This window comes from Gadus chalcogrammus, chromosome 11 (assembly GCF_026213295.1).
Source record: "Gadus chalcogrammus isolate NIFS_2021 chromosome 11, NIFS_Gcha_1.0, whole genome shotgun sequence".
Lineage (NCBI taxonomy): Eukaryota > Metazoa > Chordata > Actinopteri > Gadiformes > Gadidae > Gadus > Gadus chalcogrammus.
Window position 1 is genome coordinate 3325063 of NC_079422.1, and position 18257 is coordinate 3343319.

General features: G+C 42.1%; 2 protein-coding genes and 1 non-coding gene across 3 annotated transcripts; 2 read left to right on the forward strand and 1 right to left on the reverse strand.

Annotated features, from left to right (window-relative positions):
- Positions 1–964: 964 nt before the first annotated feature.
- Positions 965–7847, reverse strand: LOC130391560 (ras-related protein Rab-13). The gene is made up of 8 exons (XM_056601765.1): positions 6843–7847; positions 5963–6023; positions 5412–5472; positions 5228–5305; positions 3949–4038; positions 3690–3755; positions 3447–3497; positions 965–3329 (listed from the first exon to the last, which is right to left on the reverse strand). The coding sequence occupies exons 1-8, from the start codon at positions 6964–6966 to the stop codon at positions 3264–3266; spliced, it is 597 nt and encodes a 198-aa protein (XP_056457740.1). The 5' UTR covers positions 6967–7847; the 3' UTR covers positions 965–3263.
- A 16-nt stretch (positions 7848–7863) lies between these two features.
- Positions 7864–12838, forward strand: LOC130391561 (40S ribosomal protein S27-like). Its single transcript, XM_056601766.1, has 4 exons — positions 7864–7975; positions 8299–8407; positions 8752–8862; positions 11862–12838. The coding sequence occupies exons 1-4, from the start codon at positions 7970–7972 to the stop codon at positions 11888–11890; spliced, it is 255 nt and encodes an 84-aa protein (XP_056457741.1). The 5' UTR covers positions 7864–7969; the 3' UTR covers positions 11891–12838.
- LOC130392662 (small nucleolar RNA SNORA13) lies at positions 9021–9150 on the forward strand. The gene has a single exon (XR_008897048.1). It is a non-coding gene; the product is annotated as a small nucleolar RNA SNORA13 (small nucleolar RNA).
- Positions 12839–18257: the final 5419 nt, after the last annotated feature.

Consider the following 18257-nt stretch of genomic DNA (forward strand, 5'->3'; position numbering starts at 1 on the left):
GGGAGGGAGTGGCACAGGTGTTTACTTCAGTGTTGGCTTGAGGAACCCTCCCTGTCACAATATTGCACCAAGGCTCCCGCTGGCAGGTGCCTCCCGTTCTGCACCAACCACCATGGCTTGGGGCTGTCGTCCAAGTCACACGGAGGGGTCCGACCAAGAACTTGCTCAGCAGAATGTTGGAGTATGATAATCGCCCCCCCCCCACCCCTCCCCCGTTATCTTCGGTTGTAGGTGTGTGTATGGACACAGACTCTATCCACTTACAAAGCCACGGTCCTTCTGCTCGTTAGTCAGAGACGATAGAAAAGAGAACGGGTATCGCTTCATGCATCAGTCAGAATCTTGTTATATTTTTTTTGTAGTGCATCTGCCTCCCAATCTTTCATCCTCCTTTCTCCGGTCTTACATATTGGCCAGCCCGTAGCATTGCAGTAACCGTACGAAGCAGGCCCCAAACCCCTGGTACGCTGTACGGAGACGAGCCGATCCCCAGCCCCTTAAAAGCCTACTGATCCACTCACCGGAGCCCAAAAGAGTCTCTTGGTTTTTAGCGTTCCTCTATGCAAAAAGCAGCACCATCTAAAAGATGTGAGCGCTCGCTTGTCCTCCTTGTGTTAGATCCACGTCTTCGTGAGAGGATAAATATGGATCAAGTTATGAGCGTGTGACCGATGCACGTCCTTCGGGATGTACAGATGAACATGTCAATATAAACCGCGAGGAAATATTTTCAAGCGACGTTCAAATTGCTACTTCTGCTCGCGACAACATAACAAGTTTCTCGTCGGATGTTATCCTCTCTTCGTCTCCATCACTGGAGTTTTGCGGTGGTCCACTTGCAGCCCCCTCCACCACCACCACCCGCCAGCCTCGTTTCTCCCTGCAGTAACGCGGGCATCCCGTCCGGCCCGTGTGTGCTTTGATCGTATACGACTACCTCACTGTATCCTCCCGTGCGTCACAAAAACATCAATAATACGTGGTGTAGGCCTATATCCGGTACATAGCAAGTCAATGTACTGGTATGTGTATTCGTCTAAATAAGGCAATGGGGGTTAAACGAATTGTATCATGTTTGCAAACCGATACCTGCCCAACGTGATGACAAGGCACGTCAGTACGGATATGCGGCACAGTGCGCGTGTCGTCGTAGTGGTGCTGATGCTGAGAAGGTGGGTTCCCATAGCTTCAGGGTACAAGGGCTGTTTCAATGGCCAAATCGCAAATGTTTTTGAGTCGAACAGATGTTGTTATGACGTTTTGAAGGGGTACATTTTCATAAACACAATGTTACATAAAACCAGCTTTTTGTTAATTTTTCTCATTCCTTTTTTACTTTATTGAGTATCGTGTTTGACAATAGAAAGTAGACAATGAATGTATGAATGCCTATACAATGAATGTTTGTCACGTATTACAGAAACGGGAACCCATTGTAAGAATTGAAAAAAGCACATACAATAGAAGTCAACAGTGCCGAGACAATTATGTTAAGATATAAAAAGGGAATGTCTCTGCATCCTTATCTCTTTCATTCCTTCTATTCTTTAGCCATAGGCCTATATATTCTCTTCTATGATGTCTCATCTGCTCTTATTGCACTTGTCTCTGCTCCTCTATTCTATCTCATTCCCACCCTCATTAATACCAAACCATTCACTATTATAGTCGGTCCAATATTCACCTATTTTAAGGCTCCAAGAAGATATCGGCAAAATGCACTACAAATGTAAAACACATTTGAGGTGTACGATGTCCGCTGGAATAGTATTCCATTCAATGTAAAAGTGTAAGACTCTAAAGGAAAATAATGCAACATGTGAAAAGAAAAAATCCTAGCATTCAGTTAACACCTTCAAAAGCTCTATGAATTATTTAGGATTTCCTTCCAGAATTCAATATTATTAAATGTCAATAAGAACGCACTTCCTGTAACAAAAGATTGTCAAAGAGGTTAAGGCTTGAAATTGATTGATTGAGCCTCCAAAAATATCTGCATTTTTTTATGTATTTTTTTTTTTTTGTCTTGTTAAAAAATGGTTTAGGATGTTTAGGAAATACAAATATAGCCTATAAAACTGAAATGGCAACAGAGATACCGAAACGAACCAGATGTTTTTTATGAATATAAAACCAAATCCTACAATTTTACATGAAAGTAGTTGCTAGTCTCTCAAATCAGCTTAATGGAATACTGTAGGTGGAGGTGTTATTTTTCCTATACGTCCTTGGGACTTCCATATAATTTCCTAGATAGATTTTAAAGGAATTCATGTTATCTTAACAGCCGACACTTAACTCAGGATTTGGCTGCTCTATGATAAACTGGTCCTGAAGTGCCAGGTCAATTTCCTATGTGAGAAATAATTGCTTTGCTGCTGTTTAAACTACTCCTCTACTCCTGTATCACTAGACATCAATTATACTGACACTTTCGAATAATCAGCCGAGATCTAGTCCAAAGAATATTTTGCTGTAAACCACCCAAAGATATAAAACTGAAAAGTATTTTTCTCATTTGGTTGTTGTCTTACAGTTCAAAGTGAATTAATTATGGCCACCAGATGGAGACAGCATACCGATCTCCTGTGGGTCATTCATATTATTTTCACAATAAAAAATCTGCTTCCGAAAAATCGATACAGAATGGAAATTCATTCAGCATTTTGGCCTAATCCAACCATAGTATGGTTGAGATAATAATAATAAAAAGGTTATAATATTGCCATCATCCGGTAACTACAGATCCGACTTAGCCTATCTGAGCATCACTCTGGCTTCTGGGGGTCATGATAAGTGGGGGATCAATGTTGAATCTACGTTGGAGAGTCGAGATATGAAGGTCGACCTTAGCGAAGAGGGTGTGTTTCTTAGCATCTTGCTCAGGGATGCATACAGGTGGACTATTGGGGTATGATAAACCCAGAACCTTAAGGCTGGGGTCATTCCTAGACTTTCTGCCACCATGAGATGGTTGATCCATTGGGGTCAAACCAGGGGTAGACAAGGGTTATTGCTTTGTGCTGAATGCGGCATAAGTGTACTCAAACATTAACAGCAGACCTCCGGTACAGCATTAGGAAACACTGATTATGGGTCTTTCTGATTGTCTCCGGTCATGTTACTTGCTATAATATGAATTACAGTAAGTGACATTAATAGTAGGTGCTCATTTCGTTTTCTTCTGTCCCTGTGGTTGTAGTTTACTGCTTTGTTACTTGTAAACATGATAGTAGTGACGTGTTTGTTACACAAGAGAGGATCTAGAAGAGATTACATTTGGAGGACTTCTTTTGTGTGCTGGTGATTCTGACCCGGTCGTTCTGCCCCTGTTTGAAGGAAACACAGCAAAGCAACTATGAACTCAGGGAACATAGGAAATATTACTGCATTCATATTTCTTCTTTGCTGTTTTTCTTCTGGCTTATGGATAAGCTTGTACTTACTGGTTTCCTACTGGATTTGTGTAGGATGTCCAGTGCCAAAGCCATAAAGGACTATGGGAAAAGATATAAAACAAATAGGATAGAAGATTAGAGAGGTAATAATATTAGTAGCCAACCAGCCAGCCAGCAAGTCATAAACAGACTAGAAAGTCAGCCAGCCAGATAGACAGACGTACAGAGAGAGAGAGAGAGAGGGAGAGACAGAGAGATAAACTGATAGAGAGATAGACAGTGGTATCTCACCTCGTCAACGTTGATGCTTGACTTTGCACTCGTCTCGAAGAACCTGATCCCATGATCCTTTGCCAGCTGTGAAAGCAGAACCCAGCCCTGATTGGTTACACTCTACTGTGATGTTGAGTGATAATACTGTTACTTCCTCTTCCTGGCTGCTGCTCCTTTTCACAGCCACTTTTGTCAAATACCTTCAAATATTTGATTATGCCTTTTTGTTTTACAAGCTCAAACTCTTTCTCTCTCTCTTGCTTTCAGGTTGCCTCACCTTCTCGCCCGTCTCCTTGGTAACTTTCCTCTTGGCCTCGATGTCACACTTATTCCCCAGCAACATCTGACTGACTCCAGCTGAAGCATTCTGTGTGTGTGTGAGAGAGAGAGAGATGAGAGATGAGAGATGAGAGATGAGAGATGAGAGATGAGAGAGAGAGAGAGAGAGAGAGAGAGAGAGAGAGAGAGAGAGATTGTTCTCTGGGTTTGGGAGCTGTCTCATTTATGTAAAGTTAGACCCCAAACACAGAATAACCTGGCCTGAGCTTAGTTCCAATATAGTTTTCGATAAACACTTTTGATAAGTCAACTGTTCAAACACACTTTAGTTGTTAAGTGGCGATTCTGTTGATACTAAATAATTATGCAATCAAAGTTGCAGGGATCTCTTTAAATAACTGTTTCTAAATGCTGCAAGGCCGTTTTTTCATCAGTATGTTAGATTTAATGTGTTGTTCCTTAAGAGCCGGTGAACCTAAAACCACTCTTCTTTTTGGTTTTAAACGTGGTAATTTGTCCTCAACATTGTTATCTATGCTGTTTCATCACTCAAACTGAAATAAGTCCCCAATTTAGAGAAAAAATAAAAATAAAGGGGTTGAATTCTATGTTTTTGCCCTTCTCCAAAAAAACACTATGTGAACTTTTCGCACTCTGCTGAACGCAGGCGGCGTTCTATTGGTGATGTCTGAGTGCCTTTTCTGAGGTAGTCTGACGTCACGACCAAGGTGCACCGGCAGTGTGTGTGGATGGTGAAGCTCAGTCTGAGCAGAGATTTATTTAATGTCCGCTTAAGGGTAAGGCTTCCCGGACACCTATAGTATTACGCTATTGTGTGTTGGGGATTTCATATACAAAATAGCTTGTTATACGGTCATAACAGTCACACAAGGACGGTACTAAAAAAGTATCATCAGGTTTCTTTCCTAAACCTCTCAATACTTTTTTTAAATTTGAATTCCATCTGAAACAGTAGGTTTACTGGCTCTTCAAAATATTAAATTGACCAAGTACGAGCAGGCGATATGTTTCTTCACTTCCAATGAAGTCACATCATTCAACATATTTGATACTGTAAATAATAAGCCTTCATATGAGACAGGTTATACAATACATCCTTACATACACTTGCTATGATGCAACAGTGCCAGTGAGTAATACATAGGATTTGACGATTTTAAGGATCAATGAGACACTTTCGAATCTATGTAAGAGAATAGTGAATTTCCTCATGCTACTGGCTGGTCGTCCTGGAGACACGCACAACTCATCCTCACCTCTCTGATGCTTTTCATCCAGTTCTGGATGTTTTCAAAGGACTTGTCATCAGTGATGTCATACACCAGGATAATACCCTAGCGTGGAGGATAGAGGTCAGAGGTCAGTCACAGGCAGTAACAGAGAGAGGGCCAACAGGAAGTGGGAACAGTGTGATGTCTGTAGGTTGGACCAACGCCTCACCATGGCTCCCCTGTAGTAAGCTGTCGTGATGGTCTTAAAGCGCTCCTGGCCTGCCGTATCCCTATCACACACACACACACACACACACACACACACACACACACACACACACACACACACACACACACACACACACACACACACACACACACACACACACACACACAAAAACAACAAAACATGCAGACACACACACACACACACACACACACACACACACACACACACACACACACACACACACACACACACACCAACAACAAAACATGCAAACACACTTACACACACACACACGCACACGCGCACACACACACACAAAGAGAAACAAAGCATTAACATTAGCTGATAAACATTTAAAATGTATATTCTCAATAACCGTCAAGTTAACTTCACCAAAGCCACACAAAGTCCCACCTAGTTGGCTTTGAAACAGGGTTGAGTGCGGACTTGACACTTCATATAAGTGATATATAAGTGATACAGATACTGTGACTTTAATAAATGTCAAGAATGTCAAAACAAGGTCATTAACCAGCAACTGTGTCACTCACCAGACTTGTAGTTTCACTTTCTTTCCGTCAACCTCAATGGTTTTCACCTTGAAGTCAATTCCTGGATAAGACCAAGTGAAGGAAAAGAGGACAAGAGAGAAATATAGTGAGGAAAGAAGAAAACACACACACACACACACACACACACACACACACACACACACACACACACACACACACACACACACACACACACACACACACACACACACACACACACACACACACACTTATATAGGTCACAAGTATCAATCAAACATATCGGACAAAATCACGACTGAATATAAGCAATGAATAGAGGGTACTTTTTTTTAATCATCGTTCTGTTTGTGGTGTAAACAGATAGACTAATTTCCACGGGCGGTGGGATTGTTACTGTTGGGGTTTCGTGTCGGACTGGCGGACAGAGAGGGGCAGAGGAGGGGGTTAGGGTTAGCCTCTGCTGCAAACGGTGCATGCCAGATAGAGACACGGGCATTCTTTGGGGAATAGAGAGATTGTACAGCGAGATAGGAGTGACGATATGCCCACTGAAGTATGCCTACACGTTAGAAATAGCCATCTTGAAAGAGAAGAAAAGAGAGGAAGAGAACAGGGGGGACAGGCCTACTGAATAATAGGCTGCCATTGGCATATGACATTGAGTGATACCTGCTGTGAACATATTATATTAATGGACAGTAGAGCAGACTAGTTGGGACATGACAGCAGGGGAGCTCATGGGCGTGAGAAAGTAGAGCCAACTGAAGAACTGCCATAAACGGTCGGGTAATGACGGGGAAAAGCTGGAATGTCAGGAAGAGAATGATGTCACAAGAAAGTTGCAAGAGTTAAACCCCATTTCTGCTCGTCAGGGTCGACACAGCGACGCGATACGTACCGATGGTGGAGATGTAGGTAGAGTTGAAGTTGTCCTCGGCAAAACGAATGATCAGACACGTTTTTCCCACTCCACTGTCACCAATCAGCAGTAGTTTGAAAAGGAAATCATACTTTTTTGCCATGGTTATAGAAATAATTTAAGTTTAAATTGAATCGGTAGAAATAAATTATTGTCTCTTATGAAGATGTCTTTTTCATCCGAGCAGGGCTTTTCTTTAATTCGCCGATCGTCCGAGTGTTGCGGAAGCGAAGTTGCCTCGATGCGACCAGAATTGGCCTAGAAGAATGTTTTAATTTTTTTAATAATTTCTTGCTTCTTGAAAACTTCAACCGGTAAATGTCGATCACTTTCGGACTGGGTAAACATCCACTAACTCCAAAGGCTCAATATTTCGTCCATCCACGGAATATAAACGGTCCCAGGGTTAAAGCCAATGGTCAATTATAGTTCAATCTTATAATCCAGTGATTTAATGGTCCAACATAGTCATTTAGCATCCGGGACCACAAACACTGGGATCCGGGGGAAAAAACTTGGATAACTTGCAGCCGTGTATTTATGATCCCTCGGCTCCCAGAATGACTACGTGGGAGGAGGGAGGGCGCAGCAACCGAAGGTTCAGTCCAACGCTAGATGGCGCTGTGAGGGCGCAGCGACCCAGAGGTTCAGTCCACCGCTAGGCTGGCGCTGTTGGCTCACATGGGGCTCACGCACGAGGTGGTGACAGTGAAGTGTGAAATAATGATAATGAAATAATAATGATTTCCCTAACTAATAATTAAATGTCTGATTACAATTTTCTTATCCCACTGTTTAATTGTTTCAAACTAGGTGTGCAAATGTTCAATAAGTACATGCGGGTACTAACCAACGGGTACTAACCAATGTAGGAATAGCCTACCTTTATGTGAACATCTATCGAATAGGAAAAATATGTATATATAAAACAATTTTATGAAACGGATGGCGTGTTGACCTCACAAAGACGGCGGACTCGGAGGTCGGATTCCGACTCGGGTTTTTATTTCCGGGTCCTTCTAGAGATTTAGAACAGCTTCCGGTAAATTACCACCGCATGCTCCTGAGTCTTGTCTTTCCGTACAGTCATTTCCTAACCCGACAATATGCCAGTAAGTGCGCCTTTTTATACACCTTAGATCGTACGCTTTAGGTCCAAGTGAGGACACGGTTAACTACTATTTAAAACGAGTTAATGTTCATGTCGACTTTAACACGTTCATGCTGTTTGAGTATTTAGCTCCACGTCGGCTGGACATACTGCAATCATAATGGCGAAGCACATGTACAACAAAGAGTCAACGTCATACGGCGATCTTTCATTATTGATGCATGACTTTTTCGATAGTATTAGTTAATGTTGATAATCCTCTCCTGTAATGTATATTAAATATGGCCTTTGTGATGTGGTGCTGAGCTGAGGTTTGGTTTACAGCTCGCCAGGGACCTGCTGCACCCGACCCCCGAGGAGCAGAAGAGGACGCACAAGAAGAAGCGTCTTGTACAAAGTCCAAATTCATACTTTATGGATGTAAAATGCCCAGGTAACGCTGGGAAATATGTTGGTTATAGTGTAATCGTTATATCAGTTTCGACTTTTATTTTACCCGATCATTGATTAATTGGTGATCGTCAACTATGACAAACTAGTGAGCTTACCGTGATGACCTGAGACCCACAGGATTCATAGTACCTTACTAGACCACCTGTTGAGACCAAACCAGTTCAGATCTGCAACCTTTCCAAATGCTTGCTCCAAATGGTCTTAACGTGCTGAGTGCAGCATAATGGCCAATCGGTCGATACATATGGACGTAGTGTGGCGTTCAACAGACCAGTTTGCTTTCAGTGTTTTGATACCAATGTTTGAATTATTATTTATTTGCAGGCTGCTACAAAATCACCACCGTTTTTAGCGCTGCGCAGACAGTCGTGCTCTGTGTCGGCTGCTCCACAGTCCTCTGCCAGCCTACAGGAGGGAAGGCTCGCCTCACAGAAGGTAAACACCTGCACCCATCAGTTCAGGAAATCATTTTTAAATACAATTTGGAACTAAACATAGACTTGGGCCGGCCTAAATCGATTATCATATCGATGTGCAATGGTTGACGTTGTTTATGTTCTACAGTGATGATAGCATATAACAATGCAATATCTTGCCTTTGTGTTGCTCTTTCATTTGTCTGTATTGAAAGGGGTGTCAAAAAAGGCATACATTGACTTTTGTGGTTGACTGAGAAATGGGTGATCTCTAAGCCTTTCTGAAAGATGAACTGCAAGGACATGCAACACGTGTATTGTTTTTAAGATGTGTGAAATACGGATAGATCAAGTTGTTTTCAGATTCCAAAATTGTTTTCAAAAAAATACTAACATGCATCCACATAATAAATGGTTGCGGTCTTTGGCCTCATATATTGCATGGAAGTACAGTGTTTCCCCTAGGATGGAGTTGCAGTAGCGGAGGTGACATTTTTCTTCCTCCTCACAAATTCTTTGGTGTGCTCACAAAGCGCACCCTGCCGGGAGGTTTCCATGTGTCTGCCAGCACCAGAAGGGTGTACATGCAGTACATTTGTACACAGTAATGAGCAGGGGATATATGGAGAGATTGAACATAATGCAAGTTTAATCTTTAAAACAATTATTTACATATATTTAACAAAAAATATACTGTATCAAAATCCACCCTATACACTAAAATCACATAACACAAATACTACAACAATCTAAAAGGTCTCGGCCTCCAACCAATAAGGAACATAAAGAGGCCATGTCTCTATTGAACAAGTTTTGGGGATCTAGAGTCAATAATGGCGACGCTACTGAAAGTGTTGCTAATTTTTTTTTATTGACAATTTTGCTAAAAATAAATTCCTTAATGGGACACTGTAATATTTTAAGTCATTTATTACCTCAAATCAACGTATTCATTCATAAATAAGTCGTCATTGGTGTAAAATTATCTCTGCCAAAAATCTCACTTATCCTCCTGAGCGAAGAATAATTAATATGTAGTTACATAGGACGGGTAAGCTTCATGGAGGCTTCCATGTTCTTCCGGTCTATGAACTGCCGAGACGGACAAAAAGCACTACGTGGTACAGGAAATGCAAACGCGTTTTCACTCTGAGCCAGCGTGAATGTTGACCGAAATAATTCCCTATCTTGCTCGAGGAATAATTACTCATACATCATTAGCTTACACTAATGATTCAATGCACTTTGAAATTTCTTTGAAATAACGAACCTCATCATCACTCGAAAGACTCGATGGGGTAGTATTGGATGTCATCATGACACAGCTTCTTGGCACATCAGAGTCGGCTCCAGAGCAGATCTACTGGAGGGGCATGGGTCGCCAGCGGGGGGGGCACTGCCTTCTGTGAAATATTTTAACGCAAAAAAAGGGGGAGGGCTGTCGTGGATGCTAAACGCAAATAAATGCAGTTTAACCACCTCTGCTATGTCATAAATAGTTTATTCACATCAACAGTTTATGAACCTCCAAAAAAACATTAAGTAGGCCTGGCACTGTTTATAAACCTAGAGAACAGCCTCCACAATAATCAAAAACACCCCTGACAACATATAAGCTTTAAGCCCAGTTCAGACCAAAGATTCACCTTGCAACGGCTTGCAACTCGCGACTCCTTGCGACGAGACAGGCTGCGACGTTCTAAAACTGGGCCGTTCACACTGGCTGCAACGGGCTGCGACGCTAGGTGGTTTCCCTAGCAACTGTGAACGCACATACTGCCCACCGTATTTTTTGAACAAGCTAGCACTATTAGTTTGAATGCAATATACAATTGTACCACTAGATGGGAGTAATTTTTATAGTGTCCCTTTAAAAATAAGTAGATATTTTTTTTCTTTTTTTCAAAACTAATGGTTGCAGTAAAACCATAAAGATCCCATGCCTATCGAAAACATTTTTTGGCTCTAGAGTCAATAATGGCAACGCTATGGAAATTGTTCCGAAATAAAAATCCTCAAAAATAAGATTTTTCAAAACTAAAGGATGTAGTAGAAGAACCATAAAGAGGCCATGCCTCTTTGCAACAAGTTGTGGGGCTCTAGTCAATAATAGCAACACTATTGAAATTAGTGCTAAATTAAAAAATCCTCAAAAGTAGAGATATATTTTACAAAACAAAATGTTTTAGTAGGACCATTAAATCTTAAATTGGTCACGCCATTGAAATTTTACCATTGTGGTCTTTTTCAGTTTTGCACTTTGCAGACTGTGTCTGTAAGCCGACAGCTCATATAAGCCAATGCAATTCACCGTTCGTTAAAGACGACTCGTTTGGATGAAAACAATGTTGTAGCTGGTTTTCTAGGTTACTACATTTAGCTAGGTGTCAATTGTGTCCAATGATGTTTCACTGATCATTTATTGAACCTCAAACTCAGAATCTGCCAATTTATCTCCAACTTTACGGAAGTTACACTCCGTTAATATGCTTTACTCACAGGTGTGAATTGACCTGGATAAGAAGCGTCCTTGGCGCAAAATAATATTTGTTTCCAAAGAGAAGACGGAGCTCTCCTCTCCGTTTATATGCTTTACTCAGGTGTGTGAATGGACCTGTATATGAAGCGTCTGTAGCGCAAAATAATGCATTCGTTTTTTAAAGGGTTAAGACGGAGCGTACCGCCGCTGCTAGGTGCATATAGGGGAAACACTGAATTATGGCCACACATGAACACAGAAGGGTGTGTATGAGATCAAGGGCTGGTTTTGTATCATGCTACAATACACCCTTGCCTCCTCTGAACCCTGCAGTAACCCTTCATAGCCAACTGTGTTCTGCTCAGCTAATTCTGGTCAAAATGAATATAATCTTAATGTAAACTTATTCTCAAATTCTCTGTGTTATGGGATTAGGCACTTCATTTAATTGAGAGCACTATGCTGCTCCAGTAGTTTAATGCATACGCCTTCATCTATATGTAGGTGTTCTCCAGTTTAATCCCATCTCTCTCCTGTAGGATGCTCTTTCAGACGAAAACAGCACTAGTGTTCCAGCGATAACACTGCTGGGAGACTGGTCCCAGACACTTGATAAACAACACTGCCCAGAACAGACGGAACAGGAGCCCTCAAAGGTGGAGAACCTACCAATAAACAACGGCGGAGGACGCTGAATCTGAAACGGCTGTTCGATGGCATTCTCTCTCCAGTGTTTACAAAGGAAACTTTGGCGGAGTGAGGATTCAGGCCACACCGGTTGGGTTGTTTACCTCCATATCTCTTAATAAAGTTAGTTTCTTTGGTTTTCCTAAATCTTGCTCTTCATTTATTATTTTTGCCACAAGTTTATAGCATGTCTTGGACTTTTCATTTTTACTGAAAGATTGATCCATAAGCTTGTATTATACTTTACTTTGTAATCAAATGAAGACAGTTGGAAACGTGGTTGTTGTGGGACCAACCGCTAAATGCTCTACTGGAGGTAGAGCCTGTTCTGAGCAGCACAGCAGGCTGTATTGCCAAACCCGCTGTTGGTACCCCCTGGATCTACGTTGGCTAAATTCCCCCTAAACCTTTCGAACCCCTGTGGACTTAAGTTTAATGCAAGCACTTTGTTTTTATTTGAGGCAGCAGTTGATTGATTGTTGCCACGTCATTATCCCTCTGTCTGAATTGGGCCCCTTCTGCTTTTGGTGTCCAATCAACTTAATATATGATCAGAGTGTTCAGTTATATAAGGCTTAATGTCACAGTAATGCAGGTATTTTGAAGGTCTGTCTGTACATTTGCATGTACTGCTTGGCCTTCTGCGTGCTGGGAGTTTCACACAATATCATCAAATGAGGACATGAGCTACATCTCATCCTGCTCTTGACAGCACAAAACTGGTTGCTATGGCAACATTTTAATGTTTCCCCTCATGTGATCAAGAATAAAATACTTGCACCCAAATAAAGCCATAACAAAAGGGTACTACTCTAATGTCTTTCTTTGGATATAATGAGAATAGATATTGGGGTGTCTCTGTGTGCAAATAAGGCTCCCTGCTGTTCATTTGCTAATAGCGATGCTGTTATGGCCCTGACTGACCAAAACTAGGATGAGCTGAAGATCCTGGAGTTTGAAAAGTGTCCAGTCTCCCTTGGCTACAGAGGGATGCCGGTGACTGACGTGATCAAACCGTTGGCTCTTTTGCACATCAATCTCCCTGTTGGTACATGGGAGTCTAACCTATCGAAGCTCTATCCTTGAGCCATCCTGTCGATAGCGTGTATGCCGGTGACATCGCTGAGTATGTCACCGACGTAAGACCAAGTGCTCTGCTCTGTAGCAGGGACGTCTCAAGGCTGAAACTGAATCACAAAGTTTGTACCAGGGTCAGGGTTCATATGCAAAACATTACTACCTAATCAACACCAATGTGCCTAGCTCAACTGGTAGAACATGGCTTTACACACAGGGGTAACGCAGGGTTATATTCCCATTGCGGCCTGCAATGCTGATATGAATTGAGTGCACTTGATATATGTATGCTTTGGATAAACCCGTCAATGTATCTTGTGGAAATTAGTTTTTCAACCACGTGCCTGAGACAGGGTAGGCTGAGTAAGTTACCAGCATTTGCATGTTGCACAATAACATGGCAGACTCAATGACAGCGACCATGACCCAACCTCAGGTTGACTAGCCTATTCTTAGGGCCCATGACAGTATAATACCCAGACACAACCCCTGTGTCTGTCAGGGCCAGTTCCCATATATGTTAAGGCAGTGGAAGGCCGGTGATACACCGAATTCTGCGCCCACCGAAAAAGTGTGCCCCAGGGGGCGCTGTTGCACATTTTCTGCAACATGCACTTTTGCATTATAACAAAAACACAAATAAAACATAAGATCTCCCCCCACCGGTGGGTCTTTCTTTTCTTGATACTAACATTCAATCTAAACAGCGTTTTACACAGTAGCCTATAATAGGAAATGCTCAATGGTAAATCAGCACAATTTAACACTGACTGTAGTTTTTTATGGGTAAAGAAGCAACGGGGAAGTACCGTACTAAACGCCCTATCATTGTATGGATCTGTAAAAGGCTAAAACAAATGTATTTATTAAGCACCTTTAATAAAAAGGTAATTGGTTGGGGGAGATCTTATGTTTTATTTATGTTTTTGTCATGCTGTCTACGCTTCAAACTCGTGCATGTTGCAAAAAATATGCAAAAGCTCCCTGAGGTTGTCGTGTTTACTGAATAATAAAACACACGAGTACACTGGTAACTGGCTACCACTTTATTGAATGAATAGCAGCATCCCCCGTATTACGTGATCAACACTTCCCGTGCATCCGGCTAAACCTTCCCCCAACACATAGGTTCCTATCACGTTATTATTATTATGAACTAAAGTGCAATAATACCACATCTCCCCTTTCTAGAGAACAAAGGGTAGACTGCCTTTGTCTCATCAGACCTTAGAGGACTATTCTGCCTCTTTGTTGAAAGGTCTGTCCCTATCTGAACCCTGTAAGGAAGAACAAAGTAAATAAAGGCAGAACAACAAAATAAATACTGTTAAATTCGAAACGCTCCCCAGTGTACAAAGCTAGAACACGAACAGTACACAGTAACACAGTATTTCCTTCTTTTTTTTTTTTTTCTAGATCACATGTTAAGTCTACCAGGTGCAACTATAGCTCTCCCAGACCTGGTTCGGAGAGTGGGAGTCTCTGTAGGTGAAACATGCGTTGTCACAGCAGGTATCAAAGGAACCTGCTCAGGAGTTGTCTCTGGTATTTGCTGTGTTGGAAAACCTCTGTCTTTTGTAGGTGTATGAAGAGGTATCAGGTGACTGCGGTTGCGTCTCAGCACCGCCTGGGGTAGATCCACCAAGTAGGACCTTGGAGTGGAATGGTTATGAAGCACAGTTCCTGATGTCTTTGTGTCAGTTACCCTTACCCGTTCTCCAGCCGTCAGAGCACTGAGAGCTTTGACACGGTGACGCCTGTTGTAGTTTTCAGCGTCTGACCTCCTCTTCTCTCTTTCCTCCCTAGCGAAAGCTACACCATCAGGCAGTGCAGGGTCTAGCTGAGCGGGAAGAATTGGCACTGTGGTGTGAAGACGCCTACCCATAAGGAGTTGAGCTGGACTGTATCCACTCTGAAGGGGCGTGGCTGTATAGGCGAGTAGAGCCAGGTAGGGGTCTGCTGCCTTCTTCAGCAGATTTTTGACAGTCTGTACTGCCCGTTCCGCTTCACCATTACTCTGCGGAAACCTTGGGCTGCTGGTGACGTGTCTGAATCCATACGAGGCTGCAAAGTCAGCAAAATCCCGTTGTCAGACCAGTGGCGGAACTAGCGTTTTATACAGGGGGTGGCCATGGCTACTTCAGGGGCCATGACTGAAAATGTGTGTGTAACCCTAACATGGCATCTAAGGAGCATGAATGAATCCTATGATTGCTGATTAGAGGTAGAACCGCGAGTTCTACAATGTGGCAGATAGTGTGGTCCACTAGGGTTACTTCACTAGATTTCTTTAACATAGCCAGTGTCTCTGCAGCTCAATTTCTCTCTCTCACACACACACACACACACACACACACACACACACACACACACACACACACACACACACACACACACACACACACACACACACACACACACACACACACACACACACACACACACACACACACACACAATCAGTGTTGAACATCCCAAAATATATTTTCAGAAAATAAAGCAACAAAGGAGATAAGATAGCATTTGTTTGTGACATACTTTGCATGTTTATTTATGAAAGTAAATGTACAAAAAAACACTGAAAACATACAGGTATGACCAACTTGTACAGACCTCTCTGATTTCCCTCCCGTGTCAAACAATCAATTTTTTTCGGTCTGACTGAAAACACAAGATATGCCTGCACAAAATATTATCAAGCAGAAATGGACTTGAAAAATAAAATAATTGTGGTGCCCACCAATATTACACAGACAAATATTATATACAAATATTACCAAGAGTACAAAGTGCAGGTTTTAATCATGAACAGAGGGACCGCCAAAGTGCCAAATGATCCTAGGTAGATTTAATATAGCATAATTCTGCGGTTCTGGTGAGAACTGGCAAAATGTTTCACAAACTCATCCATGTTGAGCGTGCCCTCTTTGACTCAACACTGAGAATTCCAAGGTGACTTAACCTGTCATCAGCCATTGTTGTCCTAAGGTGGGTTTTAATCAGTTTTAAAGCGGAGAATCTGCTCTCGCAAGAAGCACTGCTGACTGGTGTAACAACAGAAATCTTACAAAGTCGAAAAAGCTCATGGAAGACTTCTTTATAAGGTTCTAGAAACACAACAAAGTCAAGGAGAGTAGACGGTCCGTCCATTCCACTTTTCTCTCTATTATCAAGAAGCCGCTTGGTTTGATTAACCTCATGTTTGAGGTCCTCTAAATCAGACTCAGAGGTCTGAGCAAAGGCTAACAGAGGCTCCTCATTCAAGAATGTTGTACTCTTTGGGTTGAGAGACTGGACCCCTTGCATTATCTCGCAATTCTTATTTGAAAAACGCCTCTGCAGCTCGGCTGTGAGACAGCCAAGCACCTGATAAAAGATAGCTCTTTGGAAGCTCTCACCATCACTTTGGTCACAATTTCTCTGTCCTACAGTGCTCATCATCAAAGAGTCATGAAATGTTGAGCTTGTTTTAGACTGTCTTTTACACATTGTCTGTACACTTATTTTTGCAGTGCTCTGCAATCTCTTCAACCTCTTTCCATAGTTCCCCAAAGGAACCCTCACTTCTGTAGTCCTGTAATGTGTCTGTAAGGGCACCTACTAGATGCACAGCCCTTGCTAGGTCAAGAGAGCTGGATTGGAGCATGTCAGAAAGACATTTGGCATCACCAAGCACTTTACAAAAGGTAACCAAAAGCCCTATGAAGTGTAAATCTATCTGAGAGAGAAGGCCCTTTGCCTCCACTGATCTATCACCACTATTTTCAAGTGCGATATCCTGTAGCAGTCTCAGAACTGCTGGAAGCCTGTCCCCCAGATTACGGCATGCCATGTATCTGCATGCCCACCTTACATCCGTAAGTCTCTGTAGTTCCCTGGGCTGCTGCCGTGGATACAGCTCTTTCTGAACTGCAAGCCACTTGAGATGAACGTACGAGCCAGATACAAAGTTATAAAGCTTCTGCATGAGGGCAAAAAAGTTAACTGCCTCAGGCACTGATTTTACAGCATCGAAAATAACCAAATTCAAACAATGTGCATTACACTGTGACTGCACATAAAATGCAAATCTTGCACTGTTTTTAATCCGAGCAGACACACCAGAATGCTTTCTGCTCATGACGGATGCACCGTCATAGCCTTGCCCCACAAGATTATTTTTGTAGTCAAGACCATGTTTTTCAAGGCAATCAATTATCATTTTTGTGAGACCTGCTGGATCTAAGCTTTCAGCTGACTGAAAGTGTAAAAAGTTTGGATGGCCCCGTTGTAATAGTACCTCACAACTACAGACATTTGTTATTTTTTCTTTAAATCTTTGGTTCCATCTGCAATTACACTAAAAACTTCACCTTCTTTTACTTCTCTTATTATTTCACTTCGTACCATCTCAGCTAAGCCCTCCAGAATTTCGTTCTGGATTTGGTGGCTTGTGTACTTAGCATTGCCACAAGCTTTCATTATTTTCTCTATGACAGAGTCATGCTTTGCTATTTCTTCTAAAATTGTCAAAAATGTACCCCTGTTGTGAGAGTCATCAGACTCTCGATGACCTTTCTGCGCTATATTTTGAGTGGCAGTTAATAGGAGCACATCTGCAATTGTTTTAATGTAAGTACAGTTTTCCTCCACTTTCTTTTTCCGGTCCACATTTATGACATCTAACATTGATGAGTTGCTGTCAATGGCCTTTTTATGCTGATTCCAAGCATACATAGCATTCATATGATTCTCTGCCTTCGAATGGAGCTTAAACCCAGAATCTTTATATAGCGCCTTTTTCCAGTTACAAAAGCCTGATTGGGATGTGAAGGCAGATTCAGGTGTATTGGGCAGAGAAAAATGCCTGCAGGCGAAACAATAAGTCGAATCTTGACTTACAAAATATTCAAGCCATGAATTGTCCTTATACCAGGAGCTGTTAAAAGCTCTTTTCCAAGTACCATGCTGAGTTCTGGGAAATGTTTTCAAACACGGCTGTACAGGACCCTCTTCTCTGGATCTTGAAGTCTCTGGAATACACGTTAAATAATGTGTCATATCTCTATGGAAATGGATGGTTACAGCTGCTAACTAAAATGTGTACATTTAAAATATAGGGCTACCATTGGGTCCTTTTGGAACAGCGTATCTGGTGCTTGATGCAGTTGGGAGGGGCTTGATGAAATCTC

Coding starts and splice junctions, on each gene's coding strand:
- LOC130391561 (XM_056601766.1), top strand. Junction 8,408..8,751: donor TATGGATGTAAAATGCCCAG/GTAACGCTGGGA, acceptor ATTTATTTGCAG/GCTGCTACAAAATCACCACC. Junction 8,863..11,861: donor GAAGGCTCGCCTCACAGAAG/GTAAACACCTGC, acceptor TCTCTCCTGTAG/GATGCTCTTTCAGACGAAAA.
- LOC130391560 (XM_056601765.1), bottom strand. CDS start 6,966: ATGGCAAAAAAGTATGATTTCCTTTTCAAACTACTGCTGATTGGTGAC. Junction 5,306..5,411: donor CTTACTACAGGGGAGCCATG/GTGAGGCGTTGG, acceptor CCTCCACGCTAG/GGTATTATCCTGGTGTATGA. Junction 3,756..3,948: donor CCAAGGAGACGGGCGAGAAG/GTGAGGCAACCT, acceptor CTGCTTTCACAG/CTGGCAAAGGATCATGGGAT.